Genomic DNA, 17,558 nt, shown 5'->3' on the forward strand with positions numbered 1-17,558 from the left:
TTTCGTACAAGAATAGATGGATGAGAAGATGTTCTCTTTCACTCGAGGATCACATTTACTGACCAAACAAAGTGGAATCATGTGACATGTGGTCTTACTTTACTGTTGGATTGTTTAAAGGTAAAATATGTGATGGTGATAAGTTATTGGGAGACACCACAATTTCACTATCGTTATCATATTGTTTCGACTTATTCGCTAAAGGTGAAATTGGCTACTTATTCTTTCCTTATATTTCAAATCAAAGCATCTAGGCAGTGCCTTTATACATGAACAACTCTTTGAACCGAATATTTAAATGTTACATGTTTAAAAGAATAAAAGAAACATATATGATAAAGATATTTTTTTAGTGGAAAGTGTAATTTAGGTTCATGTGTTTACATAATTACATTACATCTTCCATATTAGTTGATATATTGTGCATGTGTTTATGCCAGGTTATAAGTTAAATTTGACAATTAAAAAAAAGTTAAATGAAAAAGAATCAATATTCATTTTACTTAAAACCGATCCAACCATCAAACCGGGTCTAATAAGTTAGGTTAACCCATATGAATAGAACTGACAAGTGGTCTGATTACCAATCCAAGCAACTAGCCCAACGATTTTTAACAACATTGCACATAATCGGTCTAATGTGAACTTCTTGATTCGAATTGCATATATGATTGTGAACTAATGCTAAAGTGAGAGACGTATCTTGTATCAGTTATAGGGTTTAGGCAAATTATCGAGTTTACAAGATTAATCGTTATTTTTTATTTCTTTTTTTAAAATGTATCTTATAACCTCAAGTTATAATAAATTTAGTTAGGTATATAAAACTATACTAAATTTGCGATGTGGTGTTTTTTTACTCATGGCATTTACAATGAGAAGCTTGAAGAACGTAGTCACGTCACCCACGCCCACCTTGTCCGTCTTACAGCCAAAAATAGGGCTGTAAACGAACCAATCGAACACGAACAAGGCATTGTTCATGTTCGTTCGTTAAGAAAATATTGTGTTCACGAACGGTTCACGAACACTTACCGAACGATATTTTATGTTCATGTTCGCTCATTAAGAAAATTAATGTGTTCACGAACGGTTCACGAACACAAATAAAATCGGTAGAGGCTAGAGAATAAAACCGATGTATTCATCAATGTGAATATTGAAAGCCCATAAATGAATCGAATGAACACGAACAATGGCATATTCGTGTTCGTTCATGTAACTTTATAATTAATCGAACAAATATTTATGTTCATGTGCATTTATTTAAAAATGGACATTTGTGTTCGTTTATATTCGTTTGTTTAAAATCTAAGCAAACATAACTAAACAAAGATAAACGAACATAAATAAACATATATGAACCAATGTGAATGAACACAAACAAACATAAACAAACTTAAATATGAAAACACATATATGAACACAAATTAACAAATATAAAACCTTTAAGCAGATGATATATCCAGATAATATTTAATTATTTTCTATTAATACATAAACGAACGTTCATGAACATAAATGAACGAACGGAGCATGTGTTCATGTTCGTTAATTTAATTAAACGAACACAAATTATGTGTTCATGTTCGTTCGTTTATTAAATAAACGAACTTCCCGCCGAACAGTTCACCGAACGTTTGGTTCGTTTACAGGCCTAGCCAAAAACAACTTCACCCCTCCCCCCCCCCCCCTTTTCATCTCTAATATATTCCATCTTGTAAATTAAAAATGGCTCGTATTTCTCTCTTATTCACAGTAATTGCATATCCTCGCTTTCTCCTTCATGTGAGCCCCAAAACGTGCGTTGAGGGAGCTCCTTACCCCACAAAAGTAGTGACAACTCTTTAATAAATTTTATACGACGAAGACAAAAAAAAAATGTAGATCAAGACATCAAAAGACAACAAATAAGATGAACTAAATGATTTGCCTATTTTATTTGGAAGGTATTTGGACTGGGGACCTTGACCATAAAGGTCTTTCAAGTCCCTGTATAAGTGGTCCATTAAACCTTTTATTCATCATTATGGTTATTGAACCATTTTTGTTGTGGTTTGGTAAGCTATATAACCTATAGACCCCAACCATTTATGGTACTGCCTCATTAAAACTAGTAAATAGTAAACCAATAATTTAACTTTTGGGACAATTATTTCGTCATTACACGCCAAATTACGAGTGTTATTAGTTTTATTGGTTCAACAGTGTAACTATTCTCTCTGAATCAAGCGTCATAAACCCAATACAAAAGTCCACATGTAGTTTTATGTCATATGAATTGGTAAAAAAGATAACTAGCTTATTACTAAGATTAGTTTTAAGTTTTATTTGTTTTTTTATGTCGGATGGGTTTCACAAACAATCCTTGCAACAAAACGAAAAATTACGAATCACGGTCCACTTGAAATAGATCTAGCGGTATCAAAGTGTTGGATAATACTGTAAATTCAGGTCTTATGATTGTCAAAATGGATGTAATTTAGGACTAAAGTTAAATTTGTTATCCTAAAAAACAATCTACACATTTTGTATGTCGTTGGGTTCATTATCATGACACTTACCCAAGGAGAAACACATCTAGTAGACCTTTGACGCAATGGCTACTCCTGTTATATTTATATTAATATTAGGCTTGTTTAAACTCACTAATCTAGTCAAACAAAGTATGTAAAGCGCAAGCTTGAGCTTGTTTCTTAGATGAACTTCAGTTTATAAATAAGCTCGTTTAAGCTCAGTTTATTTCAAGTTTTAAACGAGACAATTTCGAGAAGCTCATGAATGTGTCGACTTGTTTTGCACTCGTAATTGTAAGGATTCCAGACACTAGTGCTCCAAACATAATACTATCATGTGATCCATTAAACTTTCAGACTTCATTAAATTGTTTATATTATACATATAGATGAATATAAATGTAATATATAATATGAATATGATTAAAGTCAAATGTTTCATAAGATCAGAAAGTCAAACACAAATTACAGCTAATACAAACTAAAGTATTATGGCCTGAGTGCAAGTTTTTAGATTAATTAACGCCGTATTATATTTTTATTAAAGATCATTGTTGGTGAGCACTAACATATGCAGTACATCATAGAAACACATCCAACACTTACATCTTACGATATAATATTCTTATTCTTATATAAGTTATAACCAAGTTGGCCGTTATTTCTATTAATACTAAATACTAATATATAAATATAATATCACTACCTTTTTATTTATACGGGTAGCCAGGATTTGGGTAGACTATGGAAAAAATTGACATTAATTAAGTTTAATATATAAATATAAATATGGGTTTAAATATTATTGTGACTTGCATATGTATTCTTCTTCTCATAAGTCATAATTAACAATATATTGAAAACTGCGAGAAACGCATAATTCATACGTGCATATAAAAGATAATCAAAGTGGTCGAAGAGGATAAGTGCAACACTCAAGAGACCGATTTATGTATCACGTTTAAAACATTGTATACAAGTATATTATGCGGTTATTGCAGTTTTGGTGACATAAGCAATTGGTGTAAAATACAACCAACACATGCCTATTTGGTCCTAGATATTATGGATTTTTATAATTTTGTGAGAGAAACTAACATGAAAAAGGTGTTAATTCAAGCAATATTCCCTATTCCCGTGTTGGTGTATTTGGAGAGCGTGAAACGACAAGGTTTTCAATAACAAAAGCATCTTCGTTATTAAGGTCTTAGAATAGAAGATATAAAGTCACCTGGCTATCTTTGGATAAAAACAAACATCGAAAAATAACAACTTGAAATTAAGCAATTGATGCAACTTGATTTAGAAACTAACAAATTGTATCTTCTGGCGACTTAAGATAATTTTCAAGCTATGTCATATATTTGTCTTTTTTTTCGGGTGTTTTGTTTGTGGGTCTAGCTTCTTGCTACTTCGGTGCCTTTTCAATTAAGTTTATAGTAAAAAAAACATATTGCTTTCATTTGAAATGAGAATATCTATAGACGTGAACACCATTTTACTTTGAAGAAGCACACAAAAATGGTTTTGGATTATTAAACGGGATAACGTATAAGCTGAACCATATTAAATGGAATAATATTCTTATACTGAAATACTGAATTCAAGAACTACTATTAATTCAAATCATTCATTTCCAACAAAAAAATATTAAGTGAAAGATGCAATCAAAAGTCAAAACCATTAAAAAACTGAGTACCTCTTGCTGTCTTGCAAGTTAAACATAAAAAATGTAACATGTTTTCTAAATTTATAATTTTTATAACAAGTCAAGCCTAAGGGTGTAAACGAGTCGAGCCCTGGGGTGTAAACGAGACGAGCTGAGACCGAGCTCAGCTCGGTTTAACTTACGAAGACTTGAGCTTGAGTTCGGCTCGTTTCAAACTCTTTTTCTAAAGCTCTGTAGTTACCTTTAAGTTAATTTATATACATCTTTTATTTTTTTTTTATATTTTGAGAAAAGCCTTAAACATGTCTAAGCTCGGCTCGAGCTTGGTTGTGAAATGTTAACTTAATATCAAATAGGATTCCAAAAGAAGTAAAACTTATAAATTCACAAGGCTTGAGGAGCCTAATCGAGCTTCCCAAGTTCCCATACAAGACTTGAGCTCGGGATCAATAACCAAACGAGCTTTGTTCCAGGCTTGTGTCAAGATTTTTATCAATCTGAGCTCGAGTAGCTCGGCTCATTTGCACATCTAGTTGAGCCTAATTTTCAAATATATATGCTTCTTATTTTTACATTATTATATTAGAACCAATTAAATTAAAAGGGGGTTGCGACGTAACTTGTTGCCTGTTTTCCTGCCACTTTATTGTAATCGTTTTATAGTGAATTATAATTCTAAAAAAAAATAAAAAATAAACCAGTTGTATACTATAGCCGTTATTTTGATAAGATCTCAAAGCAATTACTTTTTCAAGCAAATTGTGTGTTTTGACTTCAAATCCAAATAAGGTTAATTAAATTGGTTAAAACATTTTTTTATTAGTTAATTAATATGAATAACTGTATGGAATATGATAGAATGAGTGTTATGTTGGCTTGAGTGTCAAAGTCAATACTTTATTATCATGCACATGGGACACTTTCAAACAAATTCTTGCACGTCATAGTGATAATCCAAAAACAATATACCTTAACTCCTCTTAAAAAAAGGGTAGGTGATTTTTATATCATTAACTATAAGTTTATAGTACACCATTAATTAAACATTACTATTATGTTACCCAATCCGGTAAACTCACAAGAGTACAAGACCACAACAAAACTCTAGTAGGCCCTAGTAGCCAATAAAATTAGATAAAACCCTGGTTTAGAAAAGCATATGTCGCAACGAGACGATAGAGTCTTGATAGTCAAGGCTTGTGGTGCAATATGCGCACATAACGTTTGTGGACTATGGCCCCATTGTATTTATATATATATATATATATATATATATATTAAATTTATCATATATTTTTGTATTGCTTATCCAAAATCTAGCTACAAATAATTTCTGTATACGATTTAAAATATTATCTCTATGCGTACAAGTGAACCTAAAAGGCTATACATAGGTGCACAAAATCTGCCAATGTATAAGTGGCGCGTTTAATGCCATTGAGCGTGAGAACGTCTCGCACCTAGCGCACATCAGGGGACCTTTTAACTAAAATCATGAGTAAAACGTAGTTTGAATTGGACAGGTAGTCTTCTAAGTGATAGAAGAAATTAAGAAAATTTAGTAAGCAAAATTATTGGGAAACTGGATTTTCTTAAGTGGGCTTAAATAAGGCCTGCTTAGTGCTTATATCTTAAGCTGGGTTGCAGCCCAGGCGAGCAAGTGTGGGCTGGTGCAATACATCTAACTATGTAAAGAATACAGCGTTGTGAGTCGTGGTGAGTTGTGACCATGAAAAATACTGAAAGCCCAACAACTTATTGTTGGTGTCTTATTAATTGTTGTTAATCAGAACTTTTGGTCATTTTTGTACTTTTGTTTAAGCTTTACCCAATATATTATTAGATCTATATTTCCACAATTAAGCTTTATCTAATGCAATTATTTGGAATAATCGCTCTTTAATGTTTGGTTTATGGCCATAGTTATTAACTTTGGAGACAAATATAAGAAATTGCTGCAAAAATACTGATTAATGCTTAAAACTAATTTTAGTTTTGATTACCAAAAACAATAAGGGGCTATTTGGCAGTCTTGTGCTTAATCGAGGTATAACTGATTAAGATTTAAGAGGTAGTCTCTGAATCATTCAGTATGTGTCTGAAATTTAATTGTTAAGAGTCTCCACTGGCCATTGAGGAGTAAACAAACTTTAGCTCTGACCGATTTAGAGATACTCTCTTAATAAAACCAAATAGCCATTAGCAATGTTTTAGCTGGTATTAAGCTTTTAAAACAAACCACCACGATGTAAAGAAGGTGGACTTTGAACACTTGGTTCTTTCATAATTAAAAATGCATTTTATGTTTTGTTCCATGATGTCTGTAAATAGGTTTTATTTAAAAATTAAAATCATAATTAGCCAAGTTATATATCTAGAACCATAAACCCTATATTCACGTTTATATGAATAAAAAATAGAATCCCACCCAAGTGGTTGACCCAACCAATGTGCACCCATGAAAGCTGGTCAGAATATTGAAAATGGCAAGGCTTGAATCAAAGAATCTTCCTAACTTTCTCCACCCCTTTTCTTTGTTGCATTCAATTTGTCCAACCCTCACAATGCAACCTTTGTAATTAACCTTGAAACTATCCACAAATGTATATTAATCTTGTCTAATATGCTTAACTACTTGTATAAACACATCAATTGTTTTACGATAAAAACAAAGTAAATCATCGTATTAGTCCTAACAAAGATCGTTTATATTTTGGAACAAATCTTAATACCATATAAGCCATATGCATTGTTCATTTGGCGTCGTATATACAACCGTTCAATATAAGACAAATATTAAGAAAAAAACACAAACAAAATCTGTCAACGATGATATTGTTATATAACTCGCATATAACCGTCCTCCTTTCATTTTCCACTATACTATTGACAATATTACGTACAAATAATTATACGGTTCTAACAATAGAATTGATTGATATTAAAACGATATATATTTATGGTATATTAATAAGTATATATTTAATTATCACAGTTGTTAAAAGTAAAAAAACAACATATGAATGTTATAACTCTTCAATCACATGGTTATTTTATTTTGATTTTAATAGTTACGGAGCCCACCCGATGGTCGGCCACATGTCTGTAAGAAGGAAGGTCTCATGTTCAAACCTGATAAAAATTCTGGTTTATAGTTATTGACGTAAAATAAAGCAAGATTAACATTTATCTTTTAGAATAATAATAGTAACCAATTTAAAAACATCTTTGCAATTTGCAATAGCTTTGTACATCATATGACAAAAGTTGTAGGTTACCTTGTACCTAAGCATATATATATAAACAACGTTCCATATCTAAAACAAAACTAACATAACCGCAATGCAAAGGTTTTTCTGTCATGTCATGTTTTTCTTCCTCTCTAATATTATCCCATGCATTTTACCCGCCAGAGTTATACCTCCATCACCTTCACCAAACTTAGCCATCAAAGACCTCTCCAAGATCAACAAATGGCAAGAGTTTTCGAAGTTCACCGACGCCGGCAAAGGCGCTAACTTACCCGGCATGTCCGACCTCAAACGGTACTTCCATCGGTTCGGTTACATCTACGCGAACAACAACTTTACCGACGTGTTTGACGACACTCTAGAGACCGCGGTATTAACCTACCAAACAAAACTCGGGTTACCCGTGACAGGAAAACTCGATCCTGACACGGTTACCGAGATAATGTCGCCCCGGTGTGGCGTCTCGGATAATATTTTTCGGAAGCGTGTTTATAGTAATAGTTTCCACATGAGTAAACATTACGCGTATTTTAGTGGGGAGCCGAGGTGGCGAAAACGCACGAAAACCGAGACGTTGACGTTGACTTACGCTTTTTCGGAGAGTCATATGATAGATTACCTTAGCTTTCCCGACATACGAGGTGCGTTCCAACGCGCGTTCGCGCGATGGGCGGCGACGATCCCCGTGGACTTTAATGAGGTGGATGATTATCGAAAAGCGGATATAAAAATCGGGTTTTATGAAGGGGACCACGGTGACGGTGTCCAGTTTGATGGGGTTTTAGGGGTGTTGGCCCACGCTTTCTCGCCCGAAAATGGTAGGCTCCACTTGGACGAAGCGGAAACGTGGGCCGTTGATTTAAAAATGAGTCAATCGAGTGTGGCCGTTGATTTGGAGTCGGTCGCGATTCATGAAATCGGGCATGTGCTCGGGTTAGCCCATTCTTCGGTTAAGGAAGCGGTTATGTACCCGAGTTTGGGTCCGCGGACTCGAAAAGTGGATCTTAAAATGGATGATATTACGGGGGTGCAAAATTTATACGGGTCGAACCCGAATTTTAGGTATAGTCCGTCTATGGAGTCGGATATTTCTTCGGGTTATCGACCCGGGAGAGGAAGATGGGTCAAGTGGGTTTGTTTGTTGGGATTACTTGTAGGTTCATTTAATTTATTCTTTTCTTAACATTAAAATAAAACATGAATACGGACCCGATGACTAAAACGGGTCTTGGGTTGAGCCATTAAAGTGTTTTTACCAGTACATTTTTTTTCTTTTTACTTTTTTTGAAGTGTTTGACCTTGTGGGAAACAATAGACATCACATTTGATTGAACCGAACATAGTGAGAAACATTAGAACAAGTAGGTTACAAGAACAAACCATACATGTTAAGGTTTGAAATTTTGTGTTTATGTTTTCTTGACCACATAAATTTTAATTTTTTAAATTTCAACCTTCAAAAAAGTTTTATAATCGAGTAAATTGGTAAATTGAAAATTAACAAAAAGAAACATTGAAATCCCTTATTGGTAAATTGATAAAACATTTTGAATTATCAGAAAGGAAAAAAAAAGAGAAAAAGAAAATTGAAATCTCATGTTGTTAAAGGAAGAAAAGGGTATCAATAAAAAGCAATCAATCATTCTCACAACATGTTTGAGAATTTGACGAGTTTGACATAAGGGGTTTTCTCCTACATTAGTTTGAACATTGGATGAATAAGCTTAGACATCAAGGTGATTGGCTTCATTTGAATCTAAATCTAACAAATTTTGATTGAAAAAACCGGTGAAATTTTAGTTTGGATTGTATTTATTAATTATGATTTTATGTTAATATAGTTTAAGATAATATTAAAATTAAAAAATATATACGTGTAGAAAAATAGGGATTGTCGTTCTTTGGATAGCGTAGGAGGGGCAAAGCCCATTTTTTTGAAGATGTGTAGTGCTGCTATAAGAGGCTTTTCGTGTAATATAGATGGACAAACGCGCATGTTGGCCCATTACATGGATCCTAAGGCCACCCCGTAGTGGGGCGATAAGGGGTGCGAACACCCCCCCCCCCTACGATAAAATGGGCGATAGCAGGGGCGATGATAACTTGTAACCTGTTTTGGTTTATGTTCTTTTATTATTATAATTGTGTGTGTGTGATATATATACATATATATATATGTGTGTGTGTGTGTATAGGGCTACGACACTATTACACCCCTAAAACAAATAACACACTTTTTGCTGACTGTGCGCCACATGACACAAGTCGTCCCATTTTGTAGCTCATCCACTACACATAGCTTAAAAAACATATGGCCTACGATATATAACATCAACGATAGGTTCAAACATCTCGGTTATACATGTGACGTGATTGTATACAAACGACAATTATAGATTTGAGAATTATGGTGAAAAACCTTCTTATGAGTGTAAAAACACACCTAAATGTCAAGTTTACATTGAGAATTATGGTGCAATTTAGTTTTGTTAACTTTTCAACGTAAGAGTGATTGTGGTTGTTTGTAGGTTGTGTTGTTGTTCCTTTATACTTTTGGGCCTTTTTTTGTTTTTGAAAATGTGGGATTTTCCATTAAAAAAAACTATTCTAGCAAGTAGCTAGAACAAAAAAACACGTAACATTACAAATACAATAAAGGTTTCTTCAGCCACTCGATCATAGAAATATTACATTTACGATTTCTATCACTATACACAAGAACGAGAAATGTAAAATTTCATCAAATATCGTTTCTTTTTATGGCGAGTCTTCTCAAATAACAAGTCATTTCTGAATCTCCAAATAATTCACAAAGTGAGAAAAATAATCAACCCGATCAAATCCTTCATATGAGTTTGAACTCTTAACTTGTCCCAACAGAACATCAGCTCAACTGGAAGTAAAGAGGAAGACAACGGAAGACCAAGCCAAGAAGTAACAAGACCCCAAAACTGATTAGCCACCGAGCACATACTGAAAACATGGTCAATAGACTCCTCACGATCATCACAAACATGACATAGACAACTCGAAATGTCTATACCCTTACTCACCAAATTGATTCTCATAGAAAGTCTTTTACGCAACACCTTCTATGCACAAATATTAACTTAAGTTTTATTTATAAAACTTGACATTTCAAAAGAAAAAAAAACTAAAGAGAAGTTATTTATTATATAAATTATTTTCATAGTAAATAAATAGTGTATGTATAGAAGATTATTTTTAATTTATCATTTTACCGCAATTAACAATTAGCAACTCGAATAATATAATTCTTTGTTGGAGTCACGTAGAGGTGTAAGTGAGCCGAGCTTGAGCTTGATTAAACTTGAGCTCAGAGTGTTTGACTTACTAGAGCTCGAGCTCAGTTTGTGAGTTGTTTTTTAAGCTCACAATCGGCTCATTTATTATCTATTTATTTATTAAACAATACATGTTTCTTAAGATTGGTTCGAGCTCGTGTAGTACTGTAATGATTACATCAAACTGTCAAAGTCCAAAAAAGAATAAAACATAAAAACACACGAGGCCCGTCAAGTCTCAAAGAGTCTAAACGAGCTTCCTATACAATGTTCAAGTTCAGAATCGGTAACTAAACGAGTTTTATTTGATGATCAGGCTCAACTAGAGCTCGAAAAGGCTCACCTTATTTCGAGTCTTTTATTGATTCGAGCTACTTGAGTATAGCTCCGCACGTTTGCACCCCTAGTGTCAATCGGGTCGGATCTTATCCGCACACCGTTTACCCACACAAAACACCCGGTAGGCAACTTCATAATACCATAAAACCCTGAACCCCAAAATCATCTCAATCGTATTGAAATCAATATTCAGATCTGTGGCGATAATGGCTTCAAGATGCAACAGATTCATGAACAAAGCTTCAATTTCAAGTCTAAAATCAGCATTTAAGTCTGCCTCTGTTCCTAAATCTGCTCCTTCGTCACCAAAGTTTTCTCTTCCGACCGCCTCACCGGTTCCTCGCTTTTCAATCTCTAGGTATATAATCATTTCACTTGTTCATTTGTTTTACTTATTTTTGTATATATTTTAATTATTGTTTTTATACATAACATAGTCATCGATTAATTTGCTTTGTTAACGAATCGGTTTTCGGTTAACTTGTTTGGTTATGCTAAATTTTTTGCTTAGAATTACATGAAATGGAGCTATAAAATATGAAATGGAGATATAAAAGCTAGAAATATATGAAAATATGAATGGTACGGTTCGGTTATTTTCGGTTATCCGAGGGTACAGAAAAACCGGTAACCAATTTTCATTTAATTCGGTTTACTCGGTTTTTTGTAAATTTTGTTTCATTTTTGTTCGTTTTTGGTTAACAGTTTAGTTTTTACTCGCACGTCATAATATATGTTATTTACTCAATTTTATCATAATTTTATAAAACTATTATAAAGCTATATATTTAACATATTATATAAAAATCTATAAGTAATAGGCTCGTGTAGGCACACGATCTGGCTCGAGCTCGAGCAAGTGAAACTCGGGCTTGGGCTTGTTTACTAATCAAGTTTAATTGTAGGCTCAAGCTCGTTTAAACTCAGCTCGAGCGGCTTGCCTCGTTTTCATCTCTTGTTGTGGTTGAATTTAATTTAAGACATTATGAATAGTTTTCTGCCGGTCATTAGTTTGCAAATACTCAATATTAAAGAGTTTGTGATGATGTATTTGGTAGGTGTCCGTCAGAACTTGGATGCGTGCAGTCACTATTGCCTTTACATAATGCCGTTGCTGCAGCAAGATTGACATCCTGCTTGAGCACTAGTTCAAGGAGTTGCAGATCTCTTTCACAGGGTACACTCTGCCGTACCTCTCCTGGCCTCTAATATGTTTTGTGTTGTTTTACTGTGAGTCACAACTTCTCTCATGTGATCCGTGTGTTGCTTCTATAGCTTGTGTTCATGATAATATGTTTTCTCACTTTCTGTATCGTGTTTGTTGGATATGAATCGTGATATTGAGCATTGCCGTGGACATGATTCTTTGATGCATGTGAAAATGTTTGTGTGTGTATGCTATATGAAATAAGAGTGTTGCATGTCTTAACCTAAAGGCCATGTAAGATGACAGTCATCATTTTTGTTTTGTCTTTCTTTATATTAAATGTGCATTATGAGAGTAGCGTGTATCAATTAAATTTCTACTGTGCATATAAATAATAATTATATATGTTATAGAAGTAAGTAATTTGTTCAGGGAAAAAGTCTCATTGCTTTCTCGGTTGATGTGGAATCAAAAGATGCTAGAATAGACGTTTGTTTTATGAAATTAGTGTGGTTAAAGCCATTGTGCATCAGAGAATGTAGAAACACATTACCGAGTTGATTAAGTATCTAGAGTGTGAGAGGATATTGATCAGGTATCTGACTGGAGTTTGGTTCCTGCAGGCACATAATTTTCTCAACGCATGAAAGAAATAAAGTGGGATTTACAAGACCTGTGTTCATGTCAAGTATGAATATTTACGAAATTAGAAGTTTTAGGATTATTATTAAACTCTGCCCAAGTCAATGAGGGGAACTTTTTGAGTGTTTTTGACTCTTGTTTATTTGCTATTATATGCAAAAGCTCAAACATTTGATAAGAGCTTTATTTCACTAGAAGTCTTTAGTGTTTATTCTGTTGGTTAATTTAAATTTACTCTATTAATACATTGACTTTCATGGTAGTTTTGTGGTGGTTTACCTATTAGATGCATATATTATTTGTGACATGCTTGGATAGTTATAATTTGAAGTCTTGTGTGTTGCAACAAAACACGTATTTGTGCTCAATTAGCTGAACTAGAGTATATGGTAACAAGAATTCTCGTTTTCCCAGATGCGTTGGATGGATCGTGATACGTTTTGCTGTTTGTAGAGGTGGGCTCAAGTCATGATGCTAATAGCAAGGAACTTTACTCGTTTATTGATTTGCAAAACCGTTACTTTATCTTGATAGTGAACTGTTTGTTGAACCCTGTGATTTGTTTGAAAGTAGGCTCCTTGTTATTTGAACCTGTAACAACATAATTGCGGAAATAATATAAATCTATAAGTATTTGCATTCATGATGAGAGTAGAGTATTTATAGTAACACGAGATTCTCGTTTTCCTCAGATGAATTTGATGGAACGTGATACATTATGCTGTTATTAGAGACGGGCTTGCTTCATCATGCTAATAAGACGGAACCCTACTTGGATTATATATAATTAATGTCTTTTGATGTTCACAAGTACTAGGAAGTCAAAACCATTTATATAGATTCAAAACAAGATTCTTTCTAAATCATTTTTTGCATGATCTTGAAATATTTGATTGTAACATGACTACATAGAGGGTCGTATCCGTATCTGATATGGGTTCTTTTTGTTTGAACTAGAGCTGGGTTTATCGGTTCCAAGGTGATCCGTTAGCTGACCGAAATCATTGAACAAGAAGGCAGGTTTTGTGATTCATCCCATTTATTTTTGCAGCTCATAAAAGATGCCTGAACTAGTCTTGCATTAAGATGTTTACACAACTTTAAGATGTTTCTTGTGTTGATTGCTCTCTTCTGTTTTCACCGTTTATTTTGTTTGACTTTACGCCTTTTTTGTGACATTATTCGTTTTTGTGTGTTTGTTCAGTTAAGATTAAATGGACGGAAATGAACAAATGCGTTTTATAGAAAATTATCAAAATCAATATACAAATGATGACATAGTGATATAAGTTAAACTAATATCATATCGAATTATCATTCAATCCAGCTAAAACCGGCCTCTTTCGACACCTTTTTGTCTCTCATCATCTTCCTCATGGCACCTGCATCCTCCCATTTACCAAACCGCGCATAAATATTATACATCATAACATAAACAAAGTCACCGTCACCTTCAAGATCAACCACCTTTCTAGCTGCAGCTTCAGCCACTTTTAAATCCCCACAATCGACACAAGCCGCCAGCAATGCCTTCCAAACACCCCCACACAACTCAAACCCAAGCTGGTTTATCATTCCTTCAGCTCTCCAAACCTCACCTTCATGACCCATAAGCCGGATCATGCAAGAACAATGCTCAACCGTTGGGTCTATGTTGTAACTGTGTATCATTGATTCAAAGTATTGGATTGCAACTTCTAACGGCTTCTTGTTATGCCAACAAGCCGATAAAACGTTCAACAACGTGATCCCGTCTGGGTGTATATCTTCCGTTTGTTTCATTTGCTGGAATAGTTCAATCACTTTACTTGAATTCTCATTATGAACAAATCCCGATATCATTGTGTTCCAAGTTATTAAATTTTTATCAGGCAATGATTCAAAAATGAACTCGGCTGTGTTTACCTGCCCGCATTTAGAATACATATCGATCAAAGCACTGCCAACGACTACCGATTCATCAAAACCAAGCTTCACCAAACAACAATGGATTAAAATCCCTGATTTATACGCACCAACACGCGCCACACCACTTAAAATACTCGAAAACGTGAACTCGTCCATTCGAACCCCGTTCGAGTGCATTAGATTAAACACCTTAAGGGCATTTCTTGGACTGTTACGGTTCACATACCCGGTTAGAATCGAGTTCCACGAAGATAAATTAGGGTTTGGCATTGTCGACAGAATCTCAATGGCTTGTTCCATGTCCCCGAACTGTGCAATGCCTGTGATGATCTCATTGTATGTTATCGTATTCGGGTTAGGCATTTGATTCAAAAACCCAACTGCTTGCTCGATTCTTTCATTCCGAGTACACGCACCAATCACCGAGTTCCATGAAAACACGTCTTTAAACCACATTTCGTCGAAAATCTTGATCACGTCTTCAACAACCTCACACTTTCCATACATATCAATTAAACAATTAGACACAAAAGTACTACATTCCACACCAGATTTAACAATCTTGGAGTGAACAGACATACCTAACCGTATAAAATTCAATTGTCCACAAACAGCTAAAACCGCAGTATACGAGTACGAATCTGAACAATCTGCCGACCTTTCTAGCTCAAGAAACAAACTCAAACCCCAACGAAACTTCCCCGAACGAACATACCCCGAGATCAACGCGTTCCAAGCAACTAAACCCGGTTCAGGAATTTCATCAAACAGTTGGTGGGCATCTTTTACCAAGTCCATTTTAACATAAAAATTAATCAATGCAGATGAAATAAACCCATTTGTATTGAACCCAGATTTTAGAACATAGCAATGAAGCTGTTCACCATAATTATAAAGACCCAAATTTGTACATTCATGAATCTTGTGAACCAAACCATATTCATTTGGTTTTGTACCATTATTAGAACAAGAATTAAAAGGGTGTAATTGGGTGAATTTAGTGCTGGTTATGAATTGTTTTGGATATAAAATGTGTAGTAAATGTTTATTAGTTGGTAAATGTGATTTTTTTACGGCAGCAAAAACCTTCATATGGTCCCTTAGAATTAGTAATGCAAACTGTTGCTTACTATTTGGATTTAGAACTAGTATTAAGCCACCCACGTTGCGGTGGGAGGTCGAAAACCGTGCCAAATAGCATCATTGCCGCACTGTTGTTAACGACCACCAATATTGGAATAACTCGTAAAACATGAAAATAAAAGCGAAAATTAAACCGAACAAAAAGTTTAATGAGTGTAGGAAATTTTCAATTCCGTAATCATATAAAAGTATCTAATTACAATAGAGAGGCAGATAAGAGGTCAACAAGTTGCGCTATCACTCCTTTTGAATGACAAAACCTTTATCTCCAAGCACTTTAACAATCTTTACCGGCTTGTTTTCGAAAATGTACTCGTTTCTAACCTTCCATAAGCACCAAATGGCCACCCTAACAATTGAATATACCAATTTTCTTTTATGCCCCACGTCCAGAATCAGTTTTACAACCTCAATTAAGTCTTTGACTCCTTTAACCTGGAACGGTTGAATACTGCACCACTTTCTAATTCTTTGACACACCACAGTTGCGACATAGCAAGATGTAAAAATATGGTCCACCGATTCCTTTGACAAAACAATTACTACATATATCCGGACCAAAAAAGATTTTTCTTTTTATCAGATAATCGTTTGTTGGGAGACGGCTATGAAGGGCCCGCCAAACAATCGCGTTCACCTTCATGCCTTCATCAGAACCCAATTATTCCATTTTAAGATACTCTTCGGGCAAGGAGGATCAACTCTATAAAGTAACTTCTTTATCGAAGCAACTCAGAAAGACCCCGAAGCATCACCACCCCACACCCACTCGTCTTCCCCACCCTTAAAACTGAAATAATAAAGCAACTTTTACAATGCCATTAGTTCAGTTACCGCTTCCCAAAACAGGGGCGTAGTTTTCAGATTCCACTTTATCAAATAATTAACTTTAACACGATCAACCACCACACAAGACTTCACCCCTTCTAACGAGAACAAAGTAGGGAACCGGTTTTTCAAAGTATCATAGGTTAACCAAAACCAAAAGCGAATATTAAACCCATTACCCACCTGCCCTTTGAAAGTTCCGGTTAGCGAAGCCTGAGCGGTTGCTAGTGATTTTTTCAATCTTTACCATTCTATCCCATGTGCCATTTAATCGTTTGTTGTGGGGAATAGACGGCCAAGATCTAAACGTGTGATATGAATAGCTAACCTTTTTTTAAAGACTATCATTTTCTACTTTAAAGTTTATAGTGCCACCACCATTTTGATAAGAGGAATAAATTTGACTCTTTGAGAGGACACAAACCCAACCCCTATCGTCTTAGTCGAAGTTTTTTAACTCATGTTGGACTCTCTTATGAACTTTTATTGTAGTTGTTTCTTTGATCATGTTTTATTCACTTTATTTCTAATTTATTTCTTCATATATATATATATATATATGTGTGTGTATATGTGTGTGTATTTTTCTCACTTGTATTCCTTTGACTTGTATTATATTCTAAAACAAAAATTGAAAATTTTGTAATTACATATACGATACACGGAAATTGCTCGATGAAATTTAAAGTAAAATTTATAAATTATGTGAATTCATTAAGGGCTTTGATTTTTTATACGCTTTAGGTTATCAAATAGTTGGGCCGTCCCTAAAATTCACAAAAGTAGTTATTTTATTTGTGTATGATGTAT

The 17,558-nt window shown here is 34.3% G+C and overlaps 1 protein-coding gene and 2 pseudogenes across 9 annotated transcripts; 2 read left to right on the plus strand and 1 right to left on the minus strand.

Moving 5' to 3' along the window:
- Positions 1–7,450: 7,450 nt before the first annotated feature.
- LOC143627120 (metalloendoproteinase 1-MMP pseudogene) lies at positions 7,451–8,638 on the plus strand (annotated as a pseudogene).
- A 2,612-nt stretch (positions 8,639–11,250) lies between these two features.
- On the plus strand, positions 11,251–14,005 carry LOC143627121 (protein NONRESPONDING TO OXYLIPINS 2, mitochondrial-like). Of its 9 annotated transcripts, XR_013152539.1 has the most exons (4): positions 11,251–11,438; positions 12,139–12,257; positions 12,851–12,915; positions 13,827–14,005. XR_013152539.1 is itself a non-coding variant. In XM_077097008.1 (3 exons), exons 1-2 carry the CDS (start codon positions 11,287–11,289, stop codon positions 12,287–12,289), a joined length of 303 nt encoding a protein of 100 aa, XP_076953123.1. In that variant the 5' UTR covers positions 11,251–11,286; the 3' UTR covers positions 12,290–12,310; positions 13,827–14,005. The 9 variants fall into 9 exon arrangements, 8 of the variants coding, with proteins under 8 accessions (XP_076953123.1, XP_076953128.1, XP_076953130.1 ...); XM_077097008.1 differs by lacking the exon at positions 12,851–12,915 and having other exon boundaries at positions 12,139–12,310; XM_077097013.1 differs by lacking the exon at positions 12,851–12,915.
- Positions 14,006–14,178: 173 nt separating this feature from the next.
- Positions 14,179–15,893, minus strand: LOC143627122 (putative pentatricopeptide repeat-containing protein At5g47460 pseudogene; annotated as a pseudogene).
- Between the last annotated feature and the right edge of the window lie 1,665 nt (positions 15,894–17,558).

This window comes from Bidens hawaiensis, unplaced genomic scaffold (genome assembly GCF_021521415.1).
Source record: "Bidens hawaiensis isolate Kalapana, Puna unplaced genomic scaffold, B.hawaiensis_p1.1 tig00004599_1, whole genome shotgun sequence".
NCBI lineage: Eukaryota > Viridiplantae > Streptophyta > Magnoliopsida > Asterales > Asteraceae > Bidens > Bidens hawaiensis.

What these genes read in the sequence shown, in the direction of transcription:
- LOC143627121 (XM_077097008.1), top strand. Translation starts at nt 11,287, where the DNA reads ATGGCTTCAAGATGCAACAGATTCATGAACAAAGCTTCAATTTCAAGT. An exon ending in CCTCGCTTTTCAATCTCTAG is followed by an intron (nt 11,439 to 12,138) that starts GTATATAATCAT and finishes TGTATTTGGTAG; the next exon opens with GTGTCCGTCAGAACTTGGAT.